The sequence below is a fragment of the Ictidomys tridecemlineatus genome, chromosome 4 (genome assembly GCF_052094955.1).
Source record: "Ictidomys tridecemlineatus isolate mIctTri1 chromosome 4, mIctTri1.hap1, whole genome shotgun sequence".
NCBI lineage: Eukaryota > Metazoa > Chordata > Mammalia > Rodentia > Sciuridae > Ictidomys > Ictidomys tridecemlineatus.
This window is the reverse complement of record NC_135480.1, coordinates 59,174,855-59,200,789: the sequence shown is the minus strand read 5'-3', so window position 1 is coordinate 59,200,789 and position 25,935 is coordinate 59,174,855. Positions and strand designations below refer to the sequence as shown.

General features: G+C 33.6%; 2 protein-coding genes across 2 annotated transcripts; one reads left to right on the top strand and one right to left on the bottom strand.

The window, feature by feature from the left end:
* Window positions 1–3,915: 3,915 nt before the first annotated feature.
* LOC101969286 (olfactory receptor 52E1) lies at window positions 3,916–4,854 on the bottom strand. Its single transcript, XM_005342796.3, has one exon. The coding sequence runs from the start codon at window positions 4,849–4,851 to the stop codon at window positions 3,916–3,918; it is 936 nt and encodes a 311-aa protein (XP_005342853.2). The 5' UTR covers window positions 4,852–4,854.
* A 15,438-nt stretch (window positions 4,855–20,292) lies between these two features.
* LOC101962176 (olfactory receptor 52E2) lies at window positions 20,293–21,228 on the top strand. Its single transcript, XM_005342085.3, has one exon. It carries the CDS (start codon window positions 20,293–20,295, stop codon window positions 21,226–21,228), a length of 936 nt encoding a protein of 311 aa, XP_005342142.2.
* Window positions 21,229–25,935: the final 4,707 nt, after the last annotated feature.

Sequence of the window (25,935 nt, the reverse complement as noted above, 5' to 3'; positions counted from 1 at the left end):
TATGTATCACTATAGTATAATGACATTAATGTATTTAGTATAAATTCCAAGATATTTAGTTTATTATTTTTTTAAATTTTTGGGGGGTCTTTTTTGGAACTGAGGGTTGAACTCAGTTTATTCCTACCAAATTTTCAAGTTCATCACCCCTTTTTCAATAGTGTAGAGTGAATAAAGATATGGAGAAAAGATTAGCTTTATAATACCTGAAATCAAGAGTAAAGAAAAGGCAGGCATGGTGGTACAGGTCTGTTTCCAGCAGCTTGGGAGGCTGAGGCAGGAAGATTTTAAATTCAAAGCCAGCTTCATCAACTTAGCAAAGGCCTAAGCAACTTGCGAGACTCTATATCAAAATACATTTTAAAAAAAAGAGTTGGAGATACAGCTCAGTGGTTAAGTCCCTGGGTTAAAATTCTTGGTATCCAAAAAAAAAAAAAAAAAAGAGTAAATAAAAATATTTTGCTTCAGGATTTTGAAAAAATTGTTTCAAGTAGTCTGGAGTTTTAGCTTAGTGGTAGAAAGCTTGCCTATCATGCATAAGGTCCTAGGTTTGATCCTCAGCACCACATAAAAATTGATTCAAGTATATAAATATTCATTTTTAGATTAAGGACATGATGCTGGAATAATTACATCTAATAATTATACAGCCTCTCCTCTATTCTTTATGTATTTTAACCCAACTTACTCAAACTTGACAAGAATTATAGCATTAATATGCTTATTTTTGGGGGGCTGGGGATGTGGCTCAAGCGGTAGCGCGCTTGCCTGGCATGCGTGCGGCCCGGGTTCGATCCTCAGCACCACATACCAACAAAGATGTTGTGTCTGCCGAAAACTAATAAATAAATAAATATTTTAAAAAAAATATGCTTATTTTTATGGGTGCTGTAGTGCACACCTATAATCACAGTGGCTCAGGATGTTGAGGCAGGAGGATTTCCAGTTCAAAGCCAGCCTCAGCAAATGAGACACTAAGCTATTCAGTGAGACTCTGTCTCTCAATTATATACAATTTAGGTTCTCGGGATGTGGCTCAGTGGTTGAGAACCCCTGAGTTCAACACTGGTACCTCCCTCCCCCAAAATATGCCTTTTTATAAATAAGGAAACTGAAACACAGAGAAAGTACTTAACTTTCTATAGTCAAAGAAGCAGTTAAGATGAAGGCTATATCTGAACCCATTAGGTTTTTCTCCCTAGAACTCCATCAATTAATTATCAGAAAAACTGGGAACAGGTCTAGACACCTGAGAAAGTCTTCATCACAGGTCTGACATAGTAGAGGAAACTAGACACCTGTATATGGTGGGAACTACACACAACCAATTGCTACTCCCTTCTCTTCCCAGAGGAGCAAGAGTCTTAAGTTACTGGGGCATAGTATACATGAAGAATCATTGCTGCTAAGAGAAAGGAGCACCAACAATCCCTCTAACCATAGCATCTGGCAGGATCATCCAAAGTCTCCAACAGCCCAGGGAGGGGTACAATCACTGGGAAGCCTCCATCCCCAGGACCCAGAAATGGCACCAGCTTAATGCCACAATCCGGCTGGGCAAAATAACCGGGTGGTGACAAGCAACTTGAAGGTTGAAGCGGGAACTGCTTTATTGCAGGAAAACTCAGCAGGAACTCAAGGTAGTGGGGGCTGCTTTATTGCAGAACAGCAGAGGTATATATATCTAACTGATTACACACAGCTTGATTCAATTAGCATCATCTAGATACAGCAGTCAGCTAATAAGTAATCCCCACCAACTTAATGGCTCGGTGGCATTGCCTTACAAACCACTCCTCCTGGCAAACTGCCAGGTGCCATCTTGACTTGAATTGCTGTCCCCAACAGCCTAAGATTGAAGCTCACCTGGCAAAGAAGATAATAGAATATCCCCCAGTTCTCACCACCAGACAAGCAGGGGTGAAGCAGCAACAATCTAATTCACTGAGAGAGCGTCAAGAACTTGGAGGTTGAGCAGATCAATGATTCAGGAGGAAAGGGAAGACCTCAAGCTGACAGCAGGGTAGACATTGAGAAAGGCCGTCTATAGCGTGTGCTGAAATCACTACAGACTTTGATAGCAAGAAAAAGAAATGGATGAATCAAATAATTGTTTACTCATTAAATAAATTGAATGTGTAGTTAGCAGCCTAACAGAAAACTCCAAGCCCAGAGGTTGCATTGGGGAATTTAACCAAGTTTCAAGAACTATGTACCAATTGTACACAAAATGACCAATATTTAGCAAGAGAGTAAACATAATATATATAATAAATATAAATGGGGCAATAGAATTTAGAGATTATTTTCTAAGAAAAATAAATAGAAAGATAAGGGATGAGTTCAATATCACTGAAGGAGTCACAAAGCATAACTGATAGATTTATTTCCAAAGGAATTCAAGTCCAGAATTCAATTTTGATACAAATTTCTTTTAAAAATTTGTGACATCATATTTTCTATCGTAATAGAGTGGGGTTTTTTGTGTGTGTTTGAGTGTTTTTTATGAAGAGCATGCTAACAAATCTCTCCTTACAGTTTTAAATGATTATGTGTGATTTAAAAACTAAGCAGTTCTACAATAAAAGTATTTTAAGAAACTTAGGCTTTTCTAAGATTTCATCAATTTCCCTTGAATTTTTTCCTCATATAATGTCAAAAATGTCACATGGATCTAGATAACACTGAGGGATGATGTATGAAACTAGAGTTCCATTAATACAAATAAACAAAAGCCCACTTAGGTTGTGATAGACCTGGGACATCTCAGGGACTTGAACATTCCATAAGGATGAATAGCCTCTAAAAGTGGTGTTAAGAAGAAAAAAAAGGGGGGAGGGGAAATGACAATAGACAAAACTGGAATTGAATAGATTATTTGAAAGAGATATCAGCAAGTTTGACTCTATAAACACATCCAACAATTAAACAATAAATCTTTAAAAATAAAAGATAACAAATTCAACAAAATTGTCAAGTTTTGCACATAATTATCATATTCACAGTATTACTTTCTTAACATCTGACATTAACATAGCAAAGTCAAGAAAACATTCTTTTTTGTTTTGTTTTGTGTTTTTGGTGCTGGGGATTGAACCCATGGCCTTGTGCATGTGAGTCAAGCACTCTACCAACTGAGCTATATTCCCAACCCCAAAAACATTATTTTTGATACTGAATTCAGGCATATGAAAATACTCTAGGATTTGTTATTTTATACCAACACTAATCAAACTGATCTGGTATTTTTTATAGTTCTTTATGAAAGTATATAGGGGTTTGTTGTTGTTGTTGCTGTTTTGGTTTTTTGGTTGTATATAAATTTTGCTTAGTTTTGCCTTTAGCTCCTGGTAAAATCAATGTGCTCAGTAACAATGGAAGCAAGACAGTGTTGGTTTTCTTCCACAGTAGAAATCTAAATAATTTGTAAACATTGGAAATATATAAATACTTTATATATGCATAAGACTTGGGCTGTAATGTTTATTTCTGGGTTAAGGAAGGAGACTTAACAGGCCAAAGAATTGCTACTGATAGACCTTCCCTAAGATATATCTATGTGTTTTCCTAATGTTCTCTGTCCAGTTTGAACATCAGAAATTACTGCCACATCTTTCTTTTTCCTTTTTCTTCTCCCATCCATCTTTTTTTTTTTTTTTCTCGTGGGACTGGCAATTGAACCCAGGAGCATTCTGCTACTGAACCCTAGCTCCAGACATTTTTTTTCTTAATTTTCTTTTTTTTATTATTATTTTTATTTTTTAAAAAGGTTGTTGCTAAGTTTCCAAAACTGGACTTGGACTTGGCAGTCTTCCTGTCTCAGCCTCCTTCGGCCCTAGTATTTACCAGCATGTGCCACCATGCCCAATTCACTACTCCTTTCTTAAAACATTCTTTATAAACACCAGGGCTATTTTATTTCTTGGCAAACATTTTCAGCACCTGGTCTCTAATCTGTTTAGTTCTGACTCCATAAATTACAGGGTTGAGCGCAGGTGGGATGACTACATAGAAATTGGCTAGAAGGATGTGGATGTAGCGTGGTATGTTCCGGCCAAACCTATGGGTCATGAATGAAAAAAATGCAGGGGTGTAGAAAGTCAGCATGACACACACATGAGAGCCACAGGTGCTAAGTGCTTTGAGCCGGGCATCCTGAGAAGAGAGTCGAAATACAGCCTGAAGGATCTGGACATAGGAAATGACAATGGCTATGATGTCACACACCAGGATAGAAATGGCACACAAGCCATAGATGATGTTGACCTTGATGCTGGCACAGGCCAGGCGGGCAATGCCCATGTGTTCACAATAAGTGTGTGGGATGACATGGTGCCCACAAAATGGTAACCGCAGGATGAGTAGAACAAAAGGAATGGCGAAAGACAAGGTTCTCAGGAGGATTACCCACGCAATGATGAACACCACCTTGTTAGTCAGCACTAATGTGTAGCGGAGAGGGTTACAGATGGCCACGTAACGGTCATAGGCCATAGCTACAAGTACAGCTGACTCCATGCCAGTGTACAGGTGGATGAAAAACATCTGAATAAGACAGCCCTCAAACGTGATTTCTCTCAGGTTGAACCAGAAGATGCCAAGCATCTTGGGAATGGTGGATGTGGACAGGCCCAGGTCAATAGATGACAAAATGGCCAGAAAGTAGAACATGGGCTGATGGAGACTGTGTTCAGTCCGGATCACATAAAGGATGGTTATATTCCCAAGTACAGCAGTCAGAAACACAGCAAAGAAAGGAAGACCAATCCAGTGATGCATATTTTCCAGTCCAGGGATCCCCAGAAGGAGGAAAGAGTGTGGATGAAATAGGGTGGTATTAAGTGAGGCCATGTTTTGGAGCTCTCTATATTAAAATGCATTTAAGGCCAAATTCCTCTCATTCACTGAGTCTCATCCTTATTTAGTGCACACACAAAAAAAAAAAGAAAAAAGAAAGAGAAAGAGAAACTTCTATCATATTTACCCATATTTATGCATCATAGAGGGCTGAAAGTACATAAAGCTTAATGGTACAATGTGGTGTCACTTCATCACAACAATTCAATTTAATTCAACATTTCAGTTCAACAAACTTATTATCCAACATTTGCTTGCAGAATTGTATGCAAAGACTTATTGCAAATGATGAACAAGAGAAAGGTTCTTTTCCTCAAGAAACTTAAAGTATTAGTGATTTAAAGTTAGTGTTAGTGGTTGTTATCAGTTACACAAGTCAGCAATTTAAATTAATAAAATGTTATGAAGATAAAATTATATCCTTGCCATTTTAGATACACAGAGATATATCCTGGAATTTTTATGCTATTATTAGAAGAATTATTTTATTTATGAATATATATTTGTGAACAAAAAAAGTAAAAATGGAGTTAGCATGATAAAAATCATTATGATTGTATATAGGCCATGTTTTTGTGCTGTGCAAATCTAATTCGATCTTCAAAGAAAATATCAATGCAGCAAACTAGAATCTTCTAAAATTATTTGAATATGTGTAGACATCCTATTATTTAAGCTTCTGAAACTATTTCTTATTCCATAGTTGTCTTCTGATCTCTCCAATACACTCTGCCTTGAGATAATACTATTGAAGCCACAGTAAATTATGTTTCAGGACAATTCTGTTTCTGTGGTCTGCTTCTAATAGAATGCACATACACTGTTCATTTCTGAAGTAATGATAGGCTTTGCTGATTTTAGGTATCTTCTGGTTGACACTATCAAAAAAAACATGGATTTACATGCCTGCATACACAACAGCATTAATGTTCAAGTTTATAAGACGTTACAAATTATCAGGTATTTAAAGTAGTTTACATACATCACCCCTTGACACTAATTTTATTACTTTCTTATTATACCAAGTTTTTGTCAGGATATATCCCATTAATTAAGCACTACTAAAGAGCTCTCTTACACATATTTCTCAGCATATGTATTCATGTATGAGTGCATGGGTGTGTCTTGCAAAGATGCATAGCAGCTTTGGTCTTCAAAAAATTCCCTTAAAAGCCTTATAATGGAGGGGATGGGGTTGTGGCTCAGTGGTAGAACACTCACCTACCACATGCTGGGCACTGGGTTTGATCCTCAGCACCACATAAAAATAAAATAAAGGTATTGTGTCCAACTACAACTAAAACAAAATATTTTTTAAAAGCCTTATAATGGAGAATTTGATCACAGCTATTGGAAGGAGACAACAAATTGAGTTAAGATAATTAGTCAACAGCAAACAAACTGCTAGATTGAAAGACTATAAGAGGTTTTCCAAGAAAAAAAAACTGTTTAGAAAACTATCCCTAATTTGAGCAGGGATGACTATATGAGAGAAGTAAACTAAGGGATTTGAGAAAGAGATGTAATTGATCTTCATCTATACTCACATTTTTTCTCTTAACTTTGTTTTAGCTAATTTAACAGAGTTTTATGCATGATTATGGTAGAATATTAAGAAATAGACATGGGGATTGTGTTCATGTTCTTCAGCTCATTGTTTTATGACTCCTTTTGGGGAAATTAGGAAAAAGTATTTTTCTTTTGTTCACAAGTTGGATCATCAAAAAGGCGGGGCAGGTAGTTAAGGTTTGGCTAAGTAGGATAGTTAAGGCTATTCTAAAGAATATCACAAAGTAAAAAGCTATAGTGAACTTAGTACTGACAGAGATTTTTATGGAATCCCTAGCAGTGGTTAGTAAATATTAAGTCTTGATCCTCTTTATATCTGTGTATAAATATTTTAATAGAGTTAAAGGCAACTGATTTTCCTTATCTTTAGTGATCTGCACATAAGAGTTACATACTTAGAGACTACATCATTGCAAATGATTAGAAATACCTGGGGGAAAGTAGCAAGTGGTTTGGTTGTGTTTTAAATGGCTGTAATGGGTGAAGGAAAATTTTGAATGGTACCAGATAAATCAAATATAGTTCTCCCTTCTTGTCAAACAGGCTTAGGCTAGGGTCATTATCAGACCTTTAAGTTATGTTACAAGGGATTAAAGAAAACATAACAAGTAGAAATAATCAGAAAATAGGAAGAGAAAGGACCTTCATAGATCAGTAAATACATAGGATACACAGAAAAATTAGCAAAAATGTCAAATAATTCATGAATTGCACGTAGAGACTACATAGAAAGAATGAAAGCCATAGTTGCTCAAGTGTAGAAAAGATTATACCAACACATTCTTACCATCAGTTCTCTTATCATTTTCCTATGATCAGAGGTTTTAATTTCTTCCCACTACTATATCACCTACTGTTCTCCCTTTGTGCTCAGCTAGCCATAGATAAGAATCCATACTAAAATGTTACTTATCAGCAGAGACACCTGGAGAAGTGATCTTGTCTCCCTTAACATTCTTCTGTATGCTTAAGAGGGTGGCTTTTATACTGTGTTCATAACCTCCAGAGTGAGATGTTAGGAGGATCCTAGGGACTCTGGAGACCATAAAGTTCTGAATCAGAATTAACCCATTCACATGAAGTTAAGAGATATGAAAATAGATTATCCATGTTTTGATTCTGGAACTGGATTCTGAAACCTAGGATTATCCTTATTATTTTATTATTATTATTATTAATTTCTTAAACTATTTTTTCCAATAGGGGGCCTGGATTTTGTTCTAAGGTCTTTATCCTGAAATCACCAAGCAGTGTGGGGCCCTTACATGGCCCTTAATATGTTGGCTAATGACTATAATACTGCTGGGTTTATCTTCTTAATAGTGTGCAACTACCACATTAACTCATATTTCTTATAATTGTGCTACTACAAAAAATTAATCAAGCACACTATGACCATTACAATGACTCAATATTTAGCATTTATCTTAATGTTAGAAATGTATACAATTTTGCATACACTAGCATCTATCATGCCATTCCACTAGAGATTTTTCTGTCAGTAATGGAAGCCAGAAACAAAAATGCAGAGGGCAGAAACTAGTCATGTTGTCCTCATTTTCCCACTGACTGTGTATATAAAACCATGTACAAATTTCATTATTCTCTTAACCTCAGTTTTGAAGCTTATAAAAGGAGTAAAATTGTCAACAAAGATCAATTTATTTTATATTAATGTGAGTTTATTATCCTACTTAATTGATATGGAGACAGAAGTAGAGAAGGTCAGAGAAATTCTATAGAACTGAATTTTCAGTCTTCTGTTCTAGAAGGCTTGCCCTTGAGTGACAGGGATTGATGTTAGACTCTCAGAATATTAAGTTTCATAGTTCACTCTCTTATGATACAACAAATATGAATCAATTACGAACTTTGCATTTGACACTGTTTCAGGCACTGTTTTAGTATTAAACAGAACCTACAAAATGCTTTTTCTTTAGTAAGAGAATAGCAACAGATAGAGTAAATAAGGTGAGTATAAGAATGATAATATGAATTATATGGAAACATAAAATGCAGAGCAGAGTGGGGATGGTGATGGTAAGGGTTGGCAGTTCTAAGATCATCAGAAAACTGACACTAAGAATATGGCATTTAAACAAAGGTTTGAAGGAGGTGAGGAAGTAAGTTGTGTAAAAATCTAGGGGAGCTGAAGAGAAGCATTCTAGGCAGAGAGATCAGAAAATGTAAAGGAAAGCTGTAGTATCTTGGCGTGGTACAGGAAAACACATTCCACAGAATCAAAGTCTCCATGATGCAACAAAATTAGGAACCCACAGACCTCCACTATAACACATTTCATAGGCTGTCTCTGAGTAGGATAGTGCCTAAGGAGATCTTCATAATGTCTAGCAATCAGGGTAGATCATGAAGGTTATTTAGGTAAACCTAATTACTTGGGTTTTTTTCATTCTTAAATATAATTTTAAAGGCATGGTAGCAGAAGAAATAAACACATTGTCAGGTTATCAATAGCTACTCTTTAAAAAGTTGATTGATAATACATAAGGGTATTTAAATGCCTTCTCATTCACGGTGTTAAGTTATGATAACTACTATTAAAAATGATACCAATCCACAAATGAAACAGAGAGCCCTATATAAAGGACACTGCAAGAAAACTCCAAGTCAATGTTTCTAATGAACATGGCTGCAAAATCCTCAACAAAATAGTAGCAAACTTAATTTGTTAGCATATAATATTCACATATCATGACCAAGTAGAATTCACACCTGGGATACAAGTACAAGTACAAGGTTGTGTCAACATATCTAAAAATTTTGTAAGTAAGCATAATTAAGGATCAAATCATCATCTTGATAGATATAGAGAAGGTGTTTTCTTAGAACTTCAAAAAAGTCAAAGTCTTTTATACTGAAAAGTATAAAACACTGTCAAAAGAAGTCAAAGCAGGCATAAATAAATAAAAACACCTCCACGTTAATGGATTGGAAGACTTCCTATCCTTATAATGTCCATATTAACTAACACTAACTACAGATTCAATGTGAAACCCATAAAAATCCAAATACTATCTTTTCTACAAAAATAAGAAAAAATCCTTCATAATGAATCACAAATTAAAAGCCAAAAAACATAAATGTTCAGCAAGAACAAAATTAGAGACCTCACACTTCCTGATGTAAAAATATTTGCATATTCTATAGTAATCCGAAGAGTATGGCACAGGCACCAAAACAGAAATACAATCTAATGGAACAGACCAGGAGTCCAGAAATAAATCCATCCACATATGGCAACTGATTTTCTTAAAGAGTTCCAAGTATACACATAAGGTAAAGATAATCCCTTTAATAAAGTGAATATCCAGATGCAAAATAAAACTGTACCCTTATCATATATCATAAACAGCATTCATTCAAAACTTAAGACATGACAACATAATTCTCCTATAAAAAGACCTAGGTGGAAACCTCCCTGAGATTTTATAGGCAAGGATTTCCTGATTATGACACAGAAAACACAAAATCTTTGAAGGAAACATTGAAAGTTAATGGACCATTGAAGAACACAGATTGTGGTTTCATGGATGCATATTTACCTCCAAATTCATTCAACAGTGTACATTGAATATGCTTTTTCTGGTGTATCCATTAAACCCCAGTGGTATAGTTTAAAAAGGCAGAAGTTATAGAAACATATTACTGGTAGTATGAAGCTTAGAATAAAATGCAAAACTTAAAAAGAAATGTGAAATTTAATAATTACTTTGTGAATCTACATGAACCCTTAATTTACTCACTCTGTGTTGGAGTGCAGTAACTGATGTTCCATGTTCCTTCATAATCCCTGACTTTAATTTAAAAACAAAGCATACTTGCTTATTCAAGGATAAACATTCTTGGGAAGAGCAACTCTGTTCTAGTTGTAGCTATTTCAATCAACTAAAACATTGCATTGGTTAAGTTCTTAAACCACATGTCTTTTTTCCTTTTCCTTTTATTTTTTCAGTTGCTCCAACTATTTTCCTCCTATTCCATTTTCCATTTCTTACTCATGGTTAATCTCAGAAGCAATAACTTATTCCTTCAAACATTTTGTTGACTTCAATGTGATTATTTTTAGGGTATATTCAATATTCAAAGATAGAATAAGATTAGGCTGAGGCAGGAGAAGCACAAGTTCAAAGCCAATCTCAGCAACATAGCAAGGCCCTAAGCAACTTAATAAGTTCCTGTTTCAAAATGTAAAAAATAAAATAAAAATAACTGAAGTTATTACTCAGTGGTTAAATACCCCTGGTTTCAATCCATGGCATAAAAAAAACTAAATAAAATGATATGTTAGATTCCTAAATTCTTACCACTAATTTTACATGCATGTTAACAACTTTCAATATTTGTACCTACAGGTACAGGTTTTCCTTATGTCATCACAGTCCCTGTTTTTCAGCCCCACAAGTAATAATAGACCAACATATTCTGAAAGTTACAATTATTTAAAGGTATCCTATTGGCAAATTTCTTCCTTAATTAGAACATTTCTCTCTGTCTGGATTATTATCTTCTCACAAGTGTCCACCATAGACCTACTTCATGTGTGCACTTAAACATCAGTTTCTCATCTACTCTTACTGGCCCTTCAATCTTGGTCACATCTTTACATTTATTTGCACTTAGAGGGGAGACATTTCTTTATTTACTTCCATTTGTTGCTAATCCCTCTCTTGTCTTTCTACTTATGGATTCTAACAAATTAAGGGAAAAAATCAAACCAAAAAATCAAATATAAGTATACTAGATCAAGGACTCTTGCTTATATACATAAGTGCCTCAAAAACCCTGCCTATTTTATTCAACTCTAAATTGATATTGGGCAGACCATACAAAGGAGACTAAATGTATTGATCTCTGTTCTAAATTTTGTAAGACCATAGATAAAAGATTTAGCTGGTCTAGAAAGATGGAATTCACTCACATTTGTGAGTTTATTTCATAAATGATTGAAAGGTATGAGTTTTCAAGAGATATGCAAGAAACACATGTCTAACGCAGATTTTATACGAATTACAAAAAAGTGTGCAGCAGGGGATTCCTGTTTGTTGTTTTAGACTTAGAAAATGAAGAAATAATGAAAAGAGCACTGAATCATAGCACAATGATGGCCACAACCAGATGCAAAGGATTGCCTGATTTCTGGGGAATCATTCTGAAATTTTTTCTCAGGTTCATACAAATGGGAAAAGGGAATGAGAAAAAGCTGTTTGTGATTTAATCACAGATGCTTGTCTCTGGTAAGCCAAACATTAGACCCAGAGGCATTAAAGCTGTCATGGGGGCACATTCAGAGCTGGTTGCTGAATTATGGATGAGCCAAGAGAATGATAAGGTAAAGGCTCATACAAACAGGAAACACTAAGGTTGTATAAACATGAGCAGGAGAATATGTGCTCTGGACTCGGGTGTGGATAGGATCAGGGTCAGGAACCTGCCAAGGCCTAAGGACAGCAGCAGTCTCTGGGCAGGAATAGAGTAACAAATGCCTAAGAAATCATCCTGAGGAGATGCAGAGGTTGCAAAAGACATGAGTGTATCAGCTGAGCTCCAACTCTCCAGCACCTGCTCCATGATCATATGAGACTTCAGTTGTAGAAGATAAACTCAAAGACAAAATTTTTAAAATTTAAGATTGCAATCACAGGGCATTTATCCCCAAACAAGCATTGGGCCCTGTTTCAGAGTAGAGTGCTATGCATTGCCCTGGGCACACACTCATAAAGCCCTCTGTGGCATTACCTAAGCTTTGTGAGTTCAGCTTTGAAGATATATAGGTTAGTTATTATTTCAGGGTAGAAAAAGGAGACATGTCTTTGTAGGAACATACCTATACCAGTAACTATGAATGAGAAATAGATTGTGATTTTTTAAAAAAGGAGAACCTGAAGAAATAAAAAAAGAAAATGAAGTGGATGATCTGTCTAATATCAATTTACTTAGAAAATTTATAATATTATATGTAGAGCAGAGGCATTTACTGGACAGTCCTTGTCTTTTGACACAAAAGCATATTTTCTCCATAAATGATGGTCCAGAATAATGAAGGCATGAGCTCCATCTACTATTTTTTGCAGTACAGAATGAGTTCATGAAAGGTTCATAGAAATATTCTAGGTAATTAAGAAATCTGTTTCTCCTGACTTTATTTTCTTGTAAGTCATGGTGCATTTCATGACCCAGATTAGAAACCAGAATCCCCAGAGACCTGTGCACTTTTAAAAAACTGGCTCTAGGGAATTTTCTAATGAAAGTTTCTCCTAGGCAAAAAGCAATGCTCTCATAAAAACGGAGCAAGTTTTGACAATGCAGAGATAGCAATCTGTTTTGATGCTCAGCCTGGTGAGTCTTCTCTGTCTCTCAACTCAGAGATGAACAGGGGAAATAAGAGACATAGAAGAGATGAGAGGAGACAAGAGTCATCTTTGGGGAAAATAGACTAAGGATGAAGCTTTGGGAAAGATTAGGTTCATGGCAAGTAAAGGCTATGTAATATTAATAAAAGCATTTAGATATCATTCTGAATCTAATAGGTATGCCTTTTGGAAAAAAATTTAATATCTGATGCATGAGGGATAATATGATCTCTTTGGAACATGCTTCAATGTTTTAAAGGAATTATCTGTTATAAAACTAATAACAGATTTAAGTTATTTATCTTTACTATCTCTGTTTCCTAGATTAAGAAACTGAGTTGTAGAAATATTACATTACTTATGCAAAGTCACACAACTAATAAACAATAGTTACTATTTACTTCCATTTAAATCCAGAGTGACTCAGTCATAAAGCTAAGTTTCAACTCAATCAGTCCAGTGCAGAGCTCATGTTCTTGAGCCTTGGGAAACACTGAACTGTAATGACTTCAAGAAATGGTGATTTGAATTATTTCAATTAGAATGTACACAGAGTACTGGTTTTGGTAGGTTTTTAAAAGAGGAATTGATAGTATTTTTCTTTAAAGAGGTGGAAAAAGGAAAAGGATGATGCTTATATTTTTCAATTGACCAAATTGCTGAATGATAATGGTATTCATAGAATTAGACAGCAGCAAAGGTACGAATAAATGACAATTGGCATTTGCTGGAATCAGTGTTGGGAATTCAATTTTAAAAATATTTAATCTGTACTATTTTTGAAAAAAAAAAGTAAAAATAATTAGGAGAATTTAGTCATGTAAATCTGAGTTTTAGTAGAATAAATATTATGGACCCTTTTATTTAGGAGTCTATTAGAAAGATAGCTATCAAAACAGTGAATGTAAATGAGATTTTCCCTATTGACTACAATGAATGAAAATTAAGTACTTCACAATAACAAAGAGGGTGTTTGTAGATAAAACTTTCAAATTAAAAGCAATAGAGTAAGCTGTTATTTTATGTAGAATATAGATATAAACCTATACAAGATATGATATAAACTATACTATCAGGGTGCAAATAAGTTTCTTTGACATAAGATACAATTTTCAGAAATCCTAAAATATGTAAACTTTGAAATCACTGGTTTTTTGAACAGGTTGCATAAATCTGCTTATTAAATATAGAACTACAACAAGTACTATTATCAATTAATGTATTCCTTATATTGTACATATTTGAAATATCTATCTTAACCAGTTTTATGTCTTAAATTCCATACGTTGATATTTGACTATTCCATCTATATTGGAAATATTTTTGTATTCAAGTTGTTAGCCAATACATATATTAATGGCTCTTGGCAAAAATCAGGGCTGCCTTATATATGGACATATATACTATGCCTATATGATTGTAGTATTGGTCAAAAGCCATGTGAAAATTACTTAAAAAAGAGGAAAGAAGTATAGGCAAGTATATTATACTTAAAGATAAAGCAACAAAATGGGAACATCCTAGATATTCTGTTTGACTAGAGATATCATATTCGATAAATTCTTAACTGTTAAATTTGGCTTTATGAAGGTTAAAAATATCAAGCAAAATGATCTTGTCCTCTAGATATTTAATCATCATAAACAAGAAAAATTATCTTTTTGTTCAAATGATACATAGTGCTTAAATGCTACTTATTCCAATTTTCCCAAATTGTACTATGTATATGTGTTTTATAGACATACAAAATCATCTTGTAGTGTATATGTATATATAGTACATACAGTATATAGTATTTATAGTATACTAGATAGTATGTAAGTGCATATGTACTACACACATACACACACACACACACACAAGGAAAATTAATGAGTGAATCTGTGCTTCAATTCTTCGTTTTCCTTTGTAAAAACTATTTCAGCCTGATGATCTCCTTAATTACTCCCAATTTACATGGATTGGGGTATGCCTTTCTTGAAATAGACATTGATATTCATAATAAAATAATTCATAAAGAACTATGTAATTCTACAGAGTTTGAACAAGCCATATAGATGTAACTTTCTCAAAGGTGAGTCTCAGAAGAAAGTTTTTCCCCCCAAACTGGAACTATTTTATATTTCACTGACAATTTAGTTTAGTGACCTTGTACTTACAATTTCACTCAGAATAGATGTTAATAAATGAAGAATTCTTGATGTAATGTGTGAAACTTGATAGGTAGACCTTATTTCTCAGAAAAAGCAGTGCCTGATTATCTCTTAGCAACATTTTATGTGGTGTCATATACTCAGAAAAATGATGCCTCGAATTGTTTTGTACATTTATACACTTTTCATGAAGATGATTTTCGTATGCAGATACATTTTTCTAGTAGTCATTTACTCTCTTTTATCTATTAAATATGCTAAATTTTTAAAGTTAGAATATAATCTTTTATTTTTTTAGTTGTTTATTCTAATTTATTATATATAATGACAAAATGCAATTCATTTTATATTATACATATAGAGCACAATTTTTCAAGTCACTGATTGTTCACAAAGTATTTTCACATAATTCATGTCTTCCTACATGTACTTAGGGTAATGATGTCTAATTCATTCCACCATCATTCCTACCCTCTTGCCCTCTCCCTTCCCCTCTTTCCCCTTTTCCCTATCTAAAGATCCTCCATTCCTCCCATGCTCTGTCCCCCACATCGCCATTATGAATCAGCATTCTCATATTAAAGAAAACATTCAGCCTTTGGTTTTGGGGGATTGGCTTGCTTCACTTAGCATTATTTTCTCCAACTCCATACATATACCTACAAATGCCATGATTTTATTCTCTTTAAATGCTGAGTAATGTTCCACTATGTATATAAGCCAAAGTTTCTCTATCCATTCATCTACTGAAGGGAATCTGTGTTGGTTCCATAATTTAACTATTGTGAATTGTGCTGCCATAAATATTGATATGGCTGTGTCCCTGTAGAATGCTGTTTTTAAGTCCTTTGGGTATAATCCAAGGAGTGGAATAGCTGGGTCAAATGATGGTTCCATTCCAAGTTTTCCAAGGAATCTTCATATTGATTTCCATATTGGCTGCACCAATTTGCAGTCCCACCAGCAGTGAGTGTGCCTTTTTCCCCACACCCTCACCAACATTTATTGTTGTTTGTATTCTTAATAGCTGCCATTCTGACTGGAGTGAGATGAAATCTTAGTTTTTATTTGCACTTCTCTAATTGCTAGAGATGTTGAACATTTTTTCAAAAGTTTGTTGATTGATTGCATATTCTTTGAATATTCTTTTAAAATGTGGACCACTCAAAAAGATAGCCTCTTCAACAAATGGTGCTGAGAAAACTGTAAATCTATAGGTAGCAAAATTAAATTAAAGCTCTAACTCTCACCATGCACAAAACTCAACTAAAAATAGATCAAGGACCTAGAAATTAAACCAGAAACCTTGTGCCTAACAGAAGAAAAAGTAGGCTGAAATTTCAATCATGTCGGATTAGGCCCCAATTTCCTTAATAAGATTCCTATAGCACAAAATAAAAACTAAGAATCAATACATATGATGGATTCAAACTAAAAAGCTTTTTCTCAGCAAAAGAAACAATCAGTGAGGTGAATAGACGGCCTACAGAATGGGAGCAAATCTTTACCACAAGCACATCAGATAGAGCACTAATCTCTAGGATATATAAAGCACTCAAAAACCTTAACAACAACAAAAAACAATAACAACAACAACAACAACAACAACAAAAAACAATAACCCAATCAACAAATGGGCCAAGGAACTGAGGTATAATCTTTTAAAACATTATTTACATTTTTATCACTATCCCTAGATTAGGATACTTGCAAAATCCATGTGGATTTTTTTTCATGTTTTCAAGTTTTGTTATCTTCTTTAATTTTGTGTGTGACAATTTTCTTTGGAACAATCAAAGCACTGAAGGAAAGAGATAACAAAGGAGGGAGGGAAAATTGGACTTAAGGCCAAAGATTAAGAATTACGTATATTTAATAAATGTTCAGAGGAACAAATATCTTTAAGGAAGACTGAAAGCATAAAAAAGATGAAACTAAGAGAGGTAGAAAGAAAACTGGAAAAGTATATGGCTTATCTTTCTAGAGCCTAAAAATTGCATTATATAATTCTATAGTTATAAATGTCATCATGTGTCAATAATGACATTCATGGGGAAGCACTTGGTTATGTTATTGAGGATTTCCATGGGTGGATGGATCAGAAGGTCTTACTTTTGAGAACATCCACTTTATTAATTTTAGAGCAGATTATGATAAGTTAGAATACTGCTGTGGAACTTATTTCACTAATGGAAGAAAAGTATCAAAATCAGATACTAAGAAATATTTTCTATAAATATTCCTGTTTATAGACACTGAGTTATTTTTATAAACACTAATATAAACATATAGGGAAGGGTGTCATATTGCATGGACTTCAATATCTATTTAAAATTGCCTCAAAATAGTTGCAAATAACAAAAAATTTTAAAGTATTTACTTAATGGACACATGCATGAAACTGTTAACAATGAGTACAAGTTGTAATTGGCCTATTCAGTTTTTATAGTCATTCATCATTTTCATATTAACTTCTGAATTAAAACAATGAATTCTAATAAGTGATCCTGGGGTGCAAAAATGAATGCCTATACACCATCTGCCATTAAGGGATTCATATTTTATGAACTTTTTATTGAATTTTCACATCTATAAAGCACACATTGTATATGTGCAGCTTGATTAATGATCACACCTGTATAACCAGTATATAAATCAACAAATGTTTTTAGCACTTCAGAATTCCCATTTAAACTTATTGGAATATACCACAGGGTAATAATTATTTTGACTTCTTAAGCAATATATCAGTTTTTCCTGCTTTTTATCTGATTTATTTATCTACTCTTCATTTTTAAGATTCTTCCATATTTTTGTATACAGTTGTAGATTGCTCATAAATATGACATTCACTCTATAAATATATTGTATTTAATTTTATATTGTTGATGGACATTTTTTGAGTGTTCCACATTTTAAATAAGACGCAGACAGGCAGACATGAATTATTGTTATTAAGAGAGATTGGTATTAAGATTTTTGGATACCCAGAAGAAGACAGGATCAAGTCTACAGGAGGTCCAGCAAGAAATATCAAGTTGTTTTTATAGCAACAACAAAAAAAAGCAGGATACTTGTGGAAAAGAGTGAAAATGCAAGATGTTTTTAAACACAAGACTGTAGGCATCCTTGATTTGGAAGATGAGATTCTAATTAACAATTCTTCCTTTAAAGCATTCATGCCTTTATCATTTTTCTTCCAGTGACCTTGATAATTCTCAAATCTCTGTCAACAGGTCTAAAACTACCCTTACTATGCTGTCTCATCTCCATATAATTTTAGATAATTCTGAAGTTTCAACATTTTTGTTCCTTAGCAATTTTGTTCTTAAATCAATATCAATAGGAGTGTAAACATATATATATAACCTAGAAATTAAAGGTTTTCCCTCTCTTCTATATTCCCTAATTCTATTATAGGGCTTTGTTCATGCTAAACAAGCACATTCCCAGCCCTTGATATTTTTTTGTGTGTGTGCATGTGTGTGTGTATTGCTTCTTTTTTTGTAGTTGTCTTCTACATCATTTATTCATAACTCATTTGGCTACCTACCTAATGTTTAGACTTTGCACCATTTCAGGATACAATCATATGACCTAGGAAACATAAATTCCCCCATTTTATTTGCAATCAGAGAATATAACACCATTTTTCCCTCCCCCTTGGAAATGCCAGATAAGTAATTTACTTTTATTCATTAATAATCAGCTCTACATCTATTACTAAAAGTAAAGTTTCTATTTACTCAGAAATTCCTCCATATATGTACAACTGGAAAAGGGAAAATTTTTATTGATGTTTTACCATTTTCCACCCACTGGAATCCACAGAAAATCTTGTCCCCATGAGTGAATTATATTTTTACTCCTCCATTCATCAACTTTCATACCTTTAAAAAAAATCACAATCCCATCACTGATAAAAATAATTTTTCCTCCTCCTGGTCCTGCCACAGAGCACCAATGCCCAGTGCCTCCTACTCCTGGATTTGCTTCTCTTCACATGCTTATCACCTATAGAGTACTACTCCTTCTACAATCTCTCTGTCACATGTTTTCTTTGGTTTGTTTCCTTTATACCAATGCCTAGATAATGCCCTAATATTTATTTCACCAAGAAGGAGGTCATAATTAGTATTGCTCTCTGGAATATTCAAATGGTCAGAAGAAAGTTTTTTTGCTATAAGATAATTATACATATGGTTGAGATGTTTTAATCTCTTTTAAAATGTTATAAGCAAAGCACAAGACAGCTAATGGGGATTTAGCTAACTTTTGAAATGATTGAATTATTATGAATCTAATTTTCCATTGTTCCTTTTGCTTATTTCTCTGGTGTTTACTTCAACATTTCATCAATATCCATCATTGTCTGAGCAATTAACTGTAGATACAAATTTATGTTAATCAGATAGATTCTCTGAACTTTAAACACAATTGTGTATTTGCTTACTGCATGTGGAGGATTATTTGTGTATGATATATTGTATATATAAGATCTACATTGTCCTCTTATTTCTTTCCATTCTTTTTCCATTTCCATTCACCACTTTCCTCCCTAGTTTAATTTCCATTAGATCATTGTAAACTTCTGGAAGTCTCTTAAAGTCTTAGATTGCTTACATAATTATGGAAATTGATATTCTTCATGTTTGTTGTAAGGACTAGAAATGATTTTTCCCAAGTTAAAAAAAAAAGTGGATAGTTGGTGGCTTGTGTTGCTCTTTTACTATTTTTCTCTATCTCATTATGTAATTATATGACTAAAAATTAATGAATGACCGAATTTTAATCCTTTAGAGTACTTTTTAATATTTTGCTATGTATTTTGGCAAATTTATGTGTTTATTGAGTGTATGTTACCAATTTTCTATTTCACCTTGCATGTTATCATTCAATCAACTGGGATTAATTACCAGTACTGTATTCAAAGGCTAGCAGACACCTAAGTTGATCAAAATTCAGGAGGGTTCTGGTACTGATGATACTGATGATAAGAAAAAGTAGCTGATGAATAGAGAGGTAAAATTATTTCATAATATTGGTGATATTGATAATGTATCTAAGAGGAGAAGGCTAGCAAAGTTTAAAGTCACATGCAGAACATTTCATTTTAATTTAATATATAATCATTTTTAGGGACTTATCCTTGGATGTCACTTATCTGAAGTTCTCTGTAGAAAGTGTATTTCAATTTGTGTGATTTGCAGAAGAATCTGTATTGAAAGGTATAATATTCTTTATATTATCTTTAGGTCTCAGAGGCTGCAGAAAATTGGTGACTTGCAGTTTCGATGTAAATACCAATCTATAAAACATGGACTCATGCATTCCCAAACAGGATGTACCTTTCCAATGATAGTCAGTCTCATCCCTCTACCTTCTTGTTGCTGGGGATCCCAGGAGTAGAGGCTCTTCACATCTGGATTGGCTTTCCCTTCTGTGCTGTATACCTGATTGCACTCATAGGGAACCTTACCATCCTTTTGGTGATCAGGACTGAGAGCAGTCTTCATCAGCCCATGTTCTACTTCCTGGCCATGTTGGCTACCATTGACTTGGGGCTCTCCACTGCGACCATCCCTAAGATGCTTGGGATCTTCTGGTTTAGCTTTCAGGAGATCAAATTTGATGCCTGCCTCACCCAGATGTTCTTCATCCACAACTTCACTGGCATGGAGTCAGCAGTCCTCCTGGCAATGGCTTATGACCGCTATGTGGCCATCTGCAACCCTCTCAGATATAGCACCATCCTCACCAACAAGATTGTTTCTGTGATTGGTCTTGGCGTGTTAGTGAGGTCGTTTGTTTCTGTCATTCCATTTGTATTTCTCATACTACGACTGCCCTTCTGTGGGAACCACGTCATCCCCCACACCTACTGTGAGCACATGGGTCTTGCTCGCCTGTCTTGTGCCAGCATCAAGATCAATATCATCTATGGCCTGGGTGCTATTTCAATCCTTGTTTTTGACATTATCGCCATTACCCTTTCTTACATCCAGATTCTCCGTGCTGTTTTCCGTCTCCCCTCCCGGGAAGCCCGACTCAAGTCCCTCAGCACATGTGGTTCTCATGTTTGTGTCATCCTGGCCTTTTATACACCTGCCCTCTTTTCCTTCATGACACATCGCTTTGGTCGAAATGTCCCCCGTTATATCCATATACTCCTGGCCAATCTGTATGTTGTAGTGCCACCAATGCTCAACCCTGTCATCTATGGGATCAGAACCAAGCAGATCAATAATCATGTAAAGAAAATATTATTACAAAAATAAAGAATTAGGAATAGTACCCAATGCATATCAAATGAAATTATTGAGCATAAAACACCTCATAATGTTATTTAAATTTAAATATTTTTTACATAAAGCTTTAATTATCTTTGTTTCCTCTTATAAGTAGCATTATTGAATTTAGAAGGAATACTAATCTAAATTTTGGTTATCTGATTATTATGGTAAATGACAGCCCATAAAAATCTTGCATGTTATTTTTTATCAATGACTATGATAAAAAAGAATGATTTAGAGTTGTGCATCATTTTTTGGGCACCATACACTATCATTCTTTTGGGTATTTTCACATTTTGCTCTCCCTGTTTAATATCTAAGCCTCCCTGTATATTTTTATCTTATTTTCCATTTCACTCCTCTCCTTCATTTCATTTTTTCTCTATTTTCAGAAATAATAGTCATTTGCATTCCATCACAATTAGTATAAATTTCCATCAATAGTGTCATGAGCTTTCTGCATTGTGCCATCAAGTTCTGATGTAGTTCATGGAAGAAAGTGAGTAAGTCATGGCACCCACAACCTTTATTACACACTTTGTCTAACATTAGTCACCAGTACATTTAGGTTTGTGATGTCCAAACTAGGCTTTAAATGTAAGTAAAGGAGACCCTTACAACCTAGGGATGTTGCTTTCTTTTGGCTCCATAGTTCTATTTATTTTTGAACCAATAAAATAAAAAATTTTAAAAATAAACATTATGCTGTTACTAAAAGCAAAAAAGATTCGTTATAATCTGGCAAATGCCATGCAATAATTATCTCCTGACATTTCTGTCACCTTTTGTGTCATTCTGATTATTTTCTTATATTCTTATTTCTTAATGCCATTAATTCCTTGACTTAATATTCATCTCATGCTTTCTCATTCCTAACTTCTGATTCGTGCAGAGATAGTCTTGTTCTGTCTTGCTCTTGTCTTCAAGATTTCATATGAAATCAATCCAGTGCAAAAATCTGAAACGCACAATTTGATGTGTGTCTGGCTATGTTTTGCTCAATAATATTTGTTAGATTTTGTGTGTAATGTCAGTTCACTTGTGTTTGCTCTTTTTGTTTGTTATCATTCTATAATGTTTTGCCTTATGGCTTCATATATAATATGTAATGAATACACTACTTTAATGAACAAATAAAATTAACAAATATGTTTTACTGAAGTAGGATATTTAAGTTAGTATTTCTCTATTATTAATAAAAGCACCTTGGATATTTTTGTAAGTGTATTCTGTTGAACACAATCACTCATTTCTTTTGGATATTTTCATCAGATTAATTACTGGTCCATGGGGGACACTCACCTTTAATAGCCTCTTCCTGTTTCCAAACTCAGCAGTGATTGCTTCATGTCTTTATGAGCAGTTAAGATGAGTGCTCTACTTTGGAGCCACACTGGGTAGGGTATGGGAGTGTCACACTGTTATTTACATTAGCGTTTTCTTGATTGGAAATGGTGGTGAAAACATTTTCATTGGATATACTTCTCCTTTAAAGTACTAGATTTATTTTTGTTCTTATTTTTTATGTTAAGTTGCTTGCGATATATTTAGAGATTTGTAGTAAGTTCAATGTACTATTTTTATTCATGATTCATTCAAAAATTTAACATCAATATACATTAATTATATGTCAATGCAATATCTGATTATTTTAATGGGTTATGAACACAAGATATATTTAAAGTATAATTAAAACTCCTGTATTTAATGCATATATTGTATCACAGTCTGAACCTATTTGTGCTCTTAATGGGAACTTTGGTGAGTATCATTCTTGTATTTAATTAAAAACAAGATATCGATATTTTAATTTGACATTATTTGTTTTATAACAACTTAAAATGTTTGTCCAAAGGTTAGGCATATTTTATACTGAAGTCCATTTTGTGCTATTTTATATTAATCCCATATTTTGAAATAATAAATATCAAAGTCCAAAGAAATTTTAATTCGGTACCATTTTCATGGTCAATTGGGTGATTTTGTATTTTGTAACTCAGGGAAGAAATAAAAATAGAAACCATGAAATATAAAATAGAAACTTGGGTTTTGAAACGCTAGCATGGGAAAACATGTTAAAGTATATTTCTCATATTAGATAAAAGATCTTTATAAATTTGATATCACCTAATGGTTATTTGGAGTAGGCTGGTTGTGTGGGGGAATAATATTTAGAAGAATCATGAAGAGAATTTAAATTGTAATGTAATCTTCATTATTAAAAAGTATTTTATGTCCAGTCTTTCAGACCATGCCCTTAGGAACGGATATGTTTTTAGTTTTATTTTCACTTCTTAGGAAGAAAGGAGATCAGATTTATATTTCTATAAAGTTTGGAAAAATAATAAAACTCCTGTGCTGTCACCACTGCTTTTGTGTGAACACAAGGTCTAAAATAACTTTACAGAGTTTAATCTGGTACCTCCATGACATAACACTAAGATTCTGGGGCAACATGGTGTGAAAAAAAAGAATGGAATTCGTGAACTTTTGAAACAATGCAATTAAACTCTGTGTCTTAGATCTCAAAATCACCATAAAATACATAATATCCAAATGGGCTTAGAAATTGAATAGGGGAGATATAAACTGAAGAGATTATTTCCATGGGAATAAGCCAACAAGCTCAGCAAAACTCAGAAAGGCCAATGAGGAGGGAATAAACTGGCTAATGGGCATTTTAAAAAATGTCAACATTATGGATGAGTTCAGAAACAATATCAAGAAATAAAAGAATAACTAAAATGGCTGCTAATATTTCTGTTATACCAGTGAATTGTAGATTTGATATATAAAAATTTTCATGATCTCATTTATACATGGAATCTAAAAATATTTATCATATAGAAGTTGAGAGCAGAATGAGGTTATACGCTAGGGAAAGTAGTGGGAAGGTAGATAGGGAAAGTTTATTATAGAAAGAAACTAAGTTACAGTTAGGAGAAAAAACTTCTTATAGTCTATTGCATCAACTATAGATTATGATAATGTACTGTTTGCTTTATTTAAAGTTCCAAGAAAAGATTTTGAAAGTTTTCACTTTAAGAAATGATAAATGGGTCTGTACGTTTACTGTGAATTGAAGATCATACAATATATACAAATATCAAAACATCACATTATTTTATTAATGTGCATTATTTTTATGTTCTAATAAAAAATAAGATGACTTGAATTTTTTCCTTGTAAAACAACAATAAAATTCTACATTCACTTAGTACTTTATTTTGCTTTAGAAATGCATATTGCTTGAATACATCAGAATGCCTTTAACTTTTCAATTTTAACAATATTAATACCACATAAATGTTAATAGAAAATATCACACTATTAAAAGGATACAGTGGTATCAACCTTCCCTAATCCCAACACTAGATTATGGGTTCATTTAAATGTATAGTTATTCATTCATTACAGACTGGATTTACTGATTTGTTGCTCTATAGATAAGGATTTAGATTAATTATATTAATTCAGACTCCGCTACTCTTCTCTTCTTTTTCTTCCTCTCTCTCTAAGATTATTGTCTTATTTCTATAAGTAAAAGCATTTTATGTTAATTTTAATTTGGACTTTGAAACATACTTATTTATTGTAAGTTTTGACAATCGTACACCTTTCCTTTCATTGTAAATATATTTCACATTAACATTAAGTTAGCATTAAGTTAATTTTTAAAAATCTTTGTGTGGGGCTGGGGATGTGGTTCAAGCGGTAGTGCGTGCATCTGGCATGTGTGCGGCCCGGGTTCGATCCTCAGCACCACATACAAAAAAAGATGTTGTGTCCGCCGAAAAACTGAAAAGTAAATATTAAAAAAAAGAATTCTCTCTCTCTCTCTCTCTCTCTCTCTCTCTCTCTCTCTCTCTCTCTCTCTCTGTCTCTCACTCTCTCTTTAAAAAAATAAAAATAAAATAAAAAATAAAAATTTTTGTGCATGGGGAGTCCTGGGGATCAAACCCAGGGTCTTACACTACTAAGTAAGTTTTCTACCACTGAGATACACTGCTAGCCCTAAATTAGCTTTAATTAACTTAAATTTGAAGCCAGTAGTTGGAACACTGCATAGGAAAGAGAGACTTTATCTTACTCGACACTCAAAATAGAATTGTTATATATAATATAATTACTATAGTATAATATAATAGTATAATTATATATAATAATTATTACATATAGTAATATGTCACGTAATGCAATTTTATATGTAATTACATATATATGTAATTAATTTTCTAAGTCTGCATTATTATAGAGATTTGGAAAATCAAGATGAAAAATTTACCCAAGAAGAGATTCTGTTCACATCATATAAAACTATTTTGGAAGTATTATTTTTGTTATCACTGACTTTGTATTGACAATGTCCATGTCCGGGTCAGTGGGTGGTAGGTGTGTCTGTGCATCACTCCCTGGTGCAGAAAACAGGATCTTTCCCAAGAGACTATGATGTGTCTGTCTTGGATCATAGAACGAATTGGAGTTAGTTTTAATTTCAGACAAGCCCCAAGGGCTGTAAATATGGATATTATAAAACTGTGTTTTCTCTAGTAGATAATAAGGGTTTCTAGCCCTGTCTCTAGTAAAGGTGAGATTCCTATTTAATTTGCAGTGAAGATGAATGGTGATCAGAGATTCCTTTTCACCAGTAATGGATCAGATTACAGCTGACTTACTAAGTGACATTTTGTA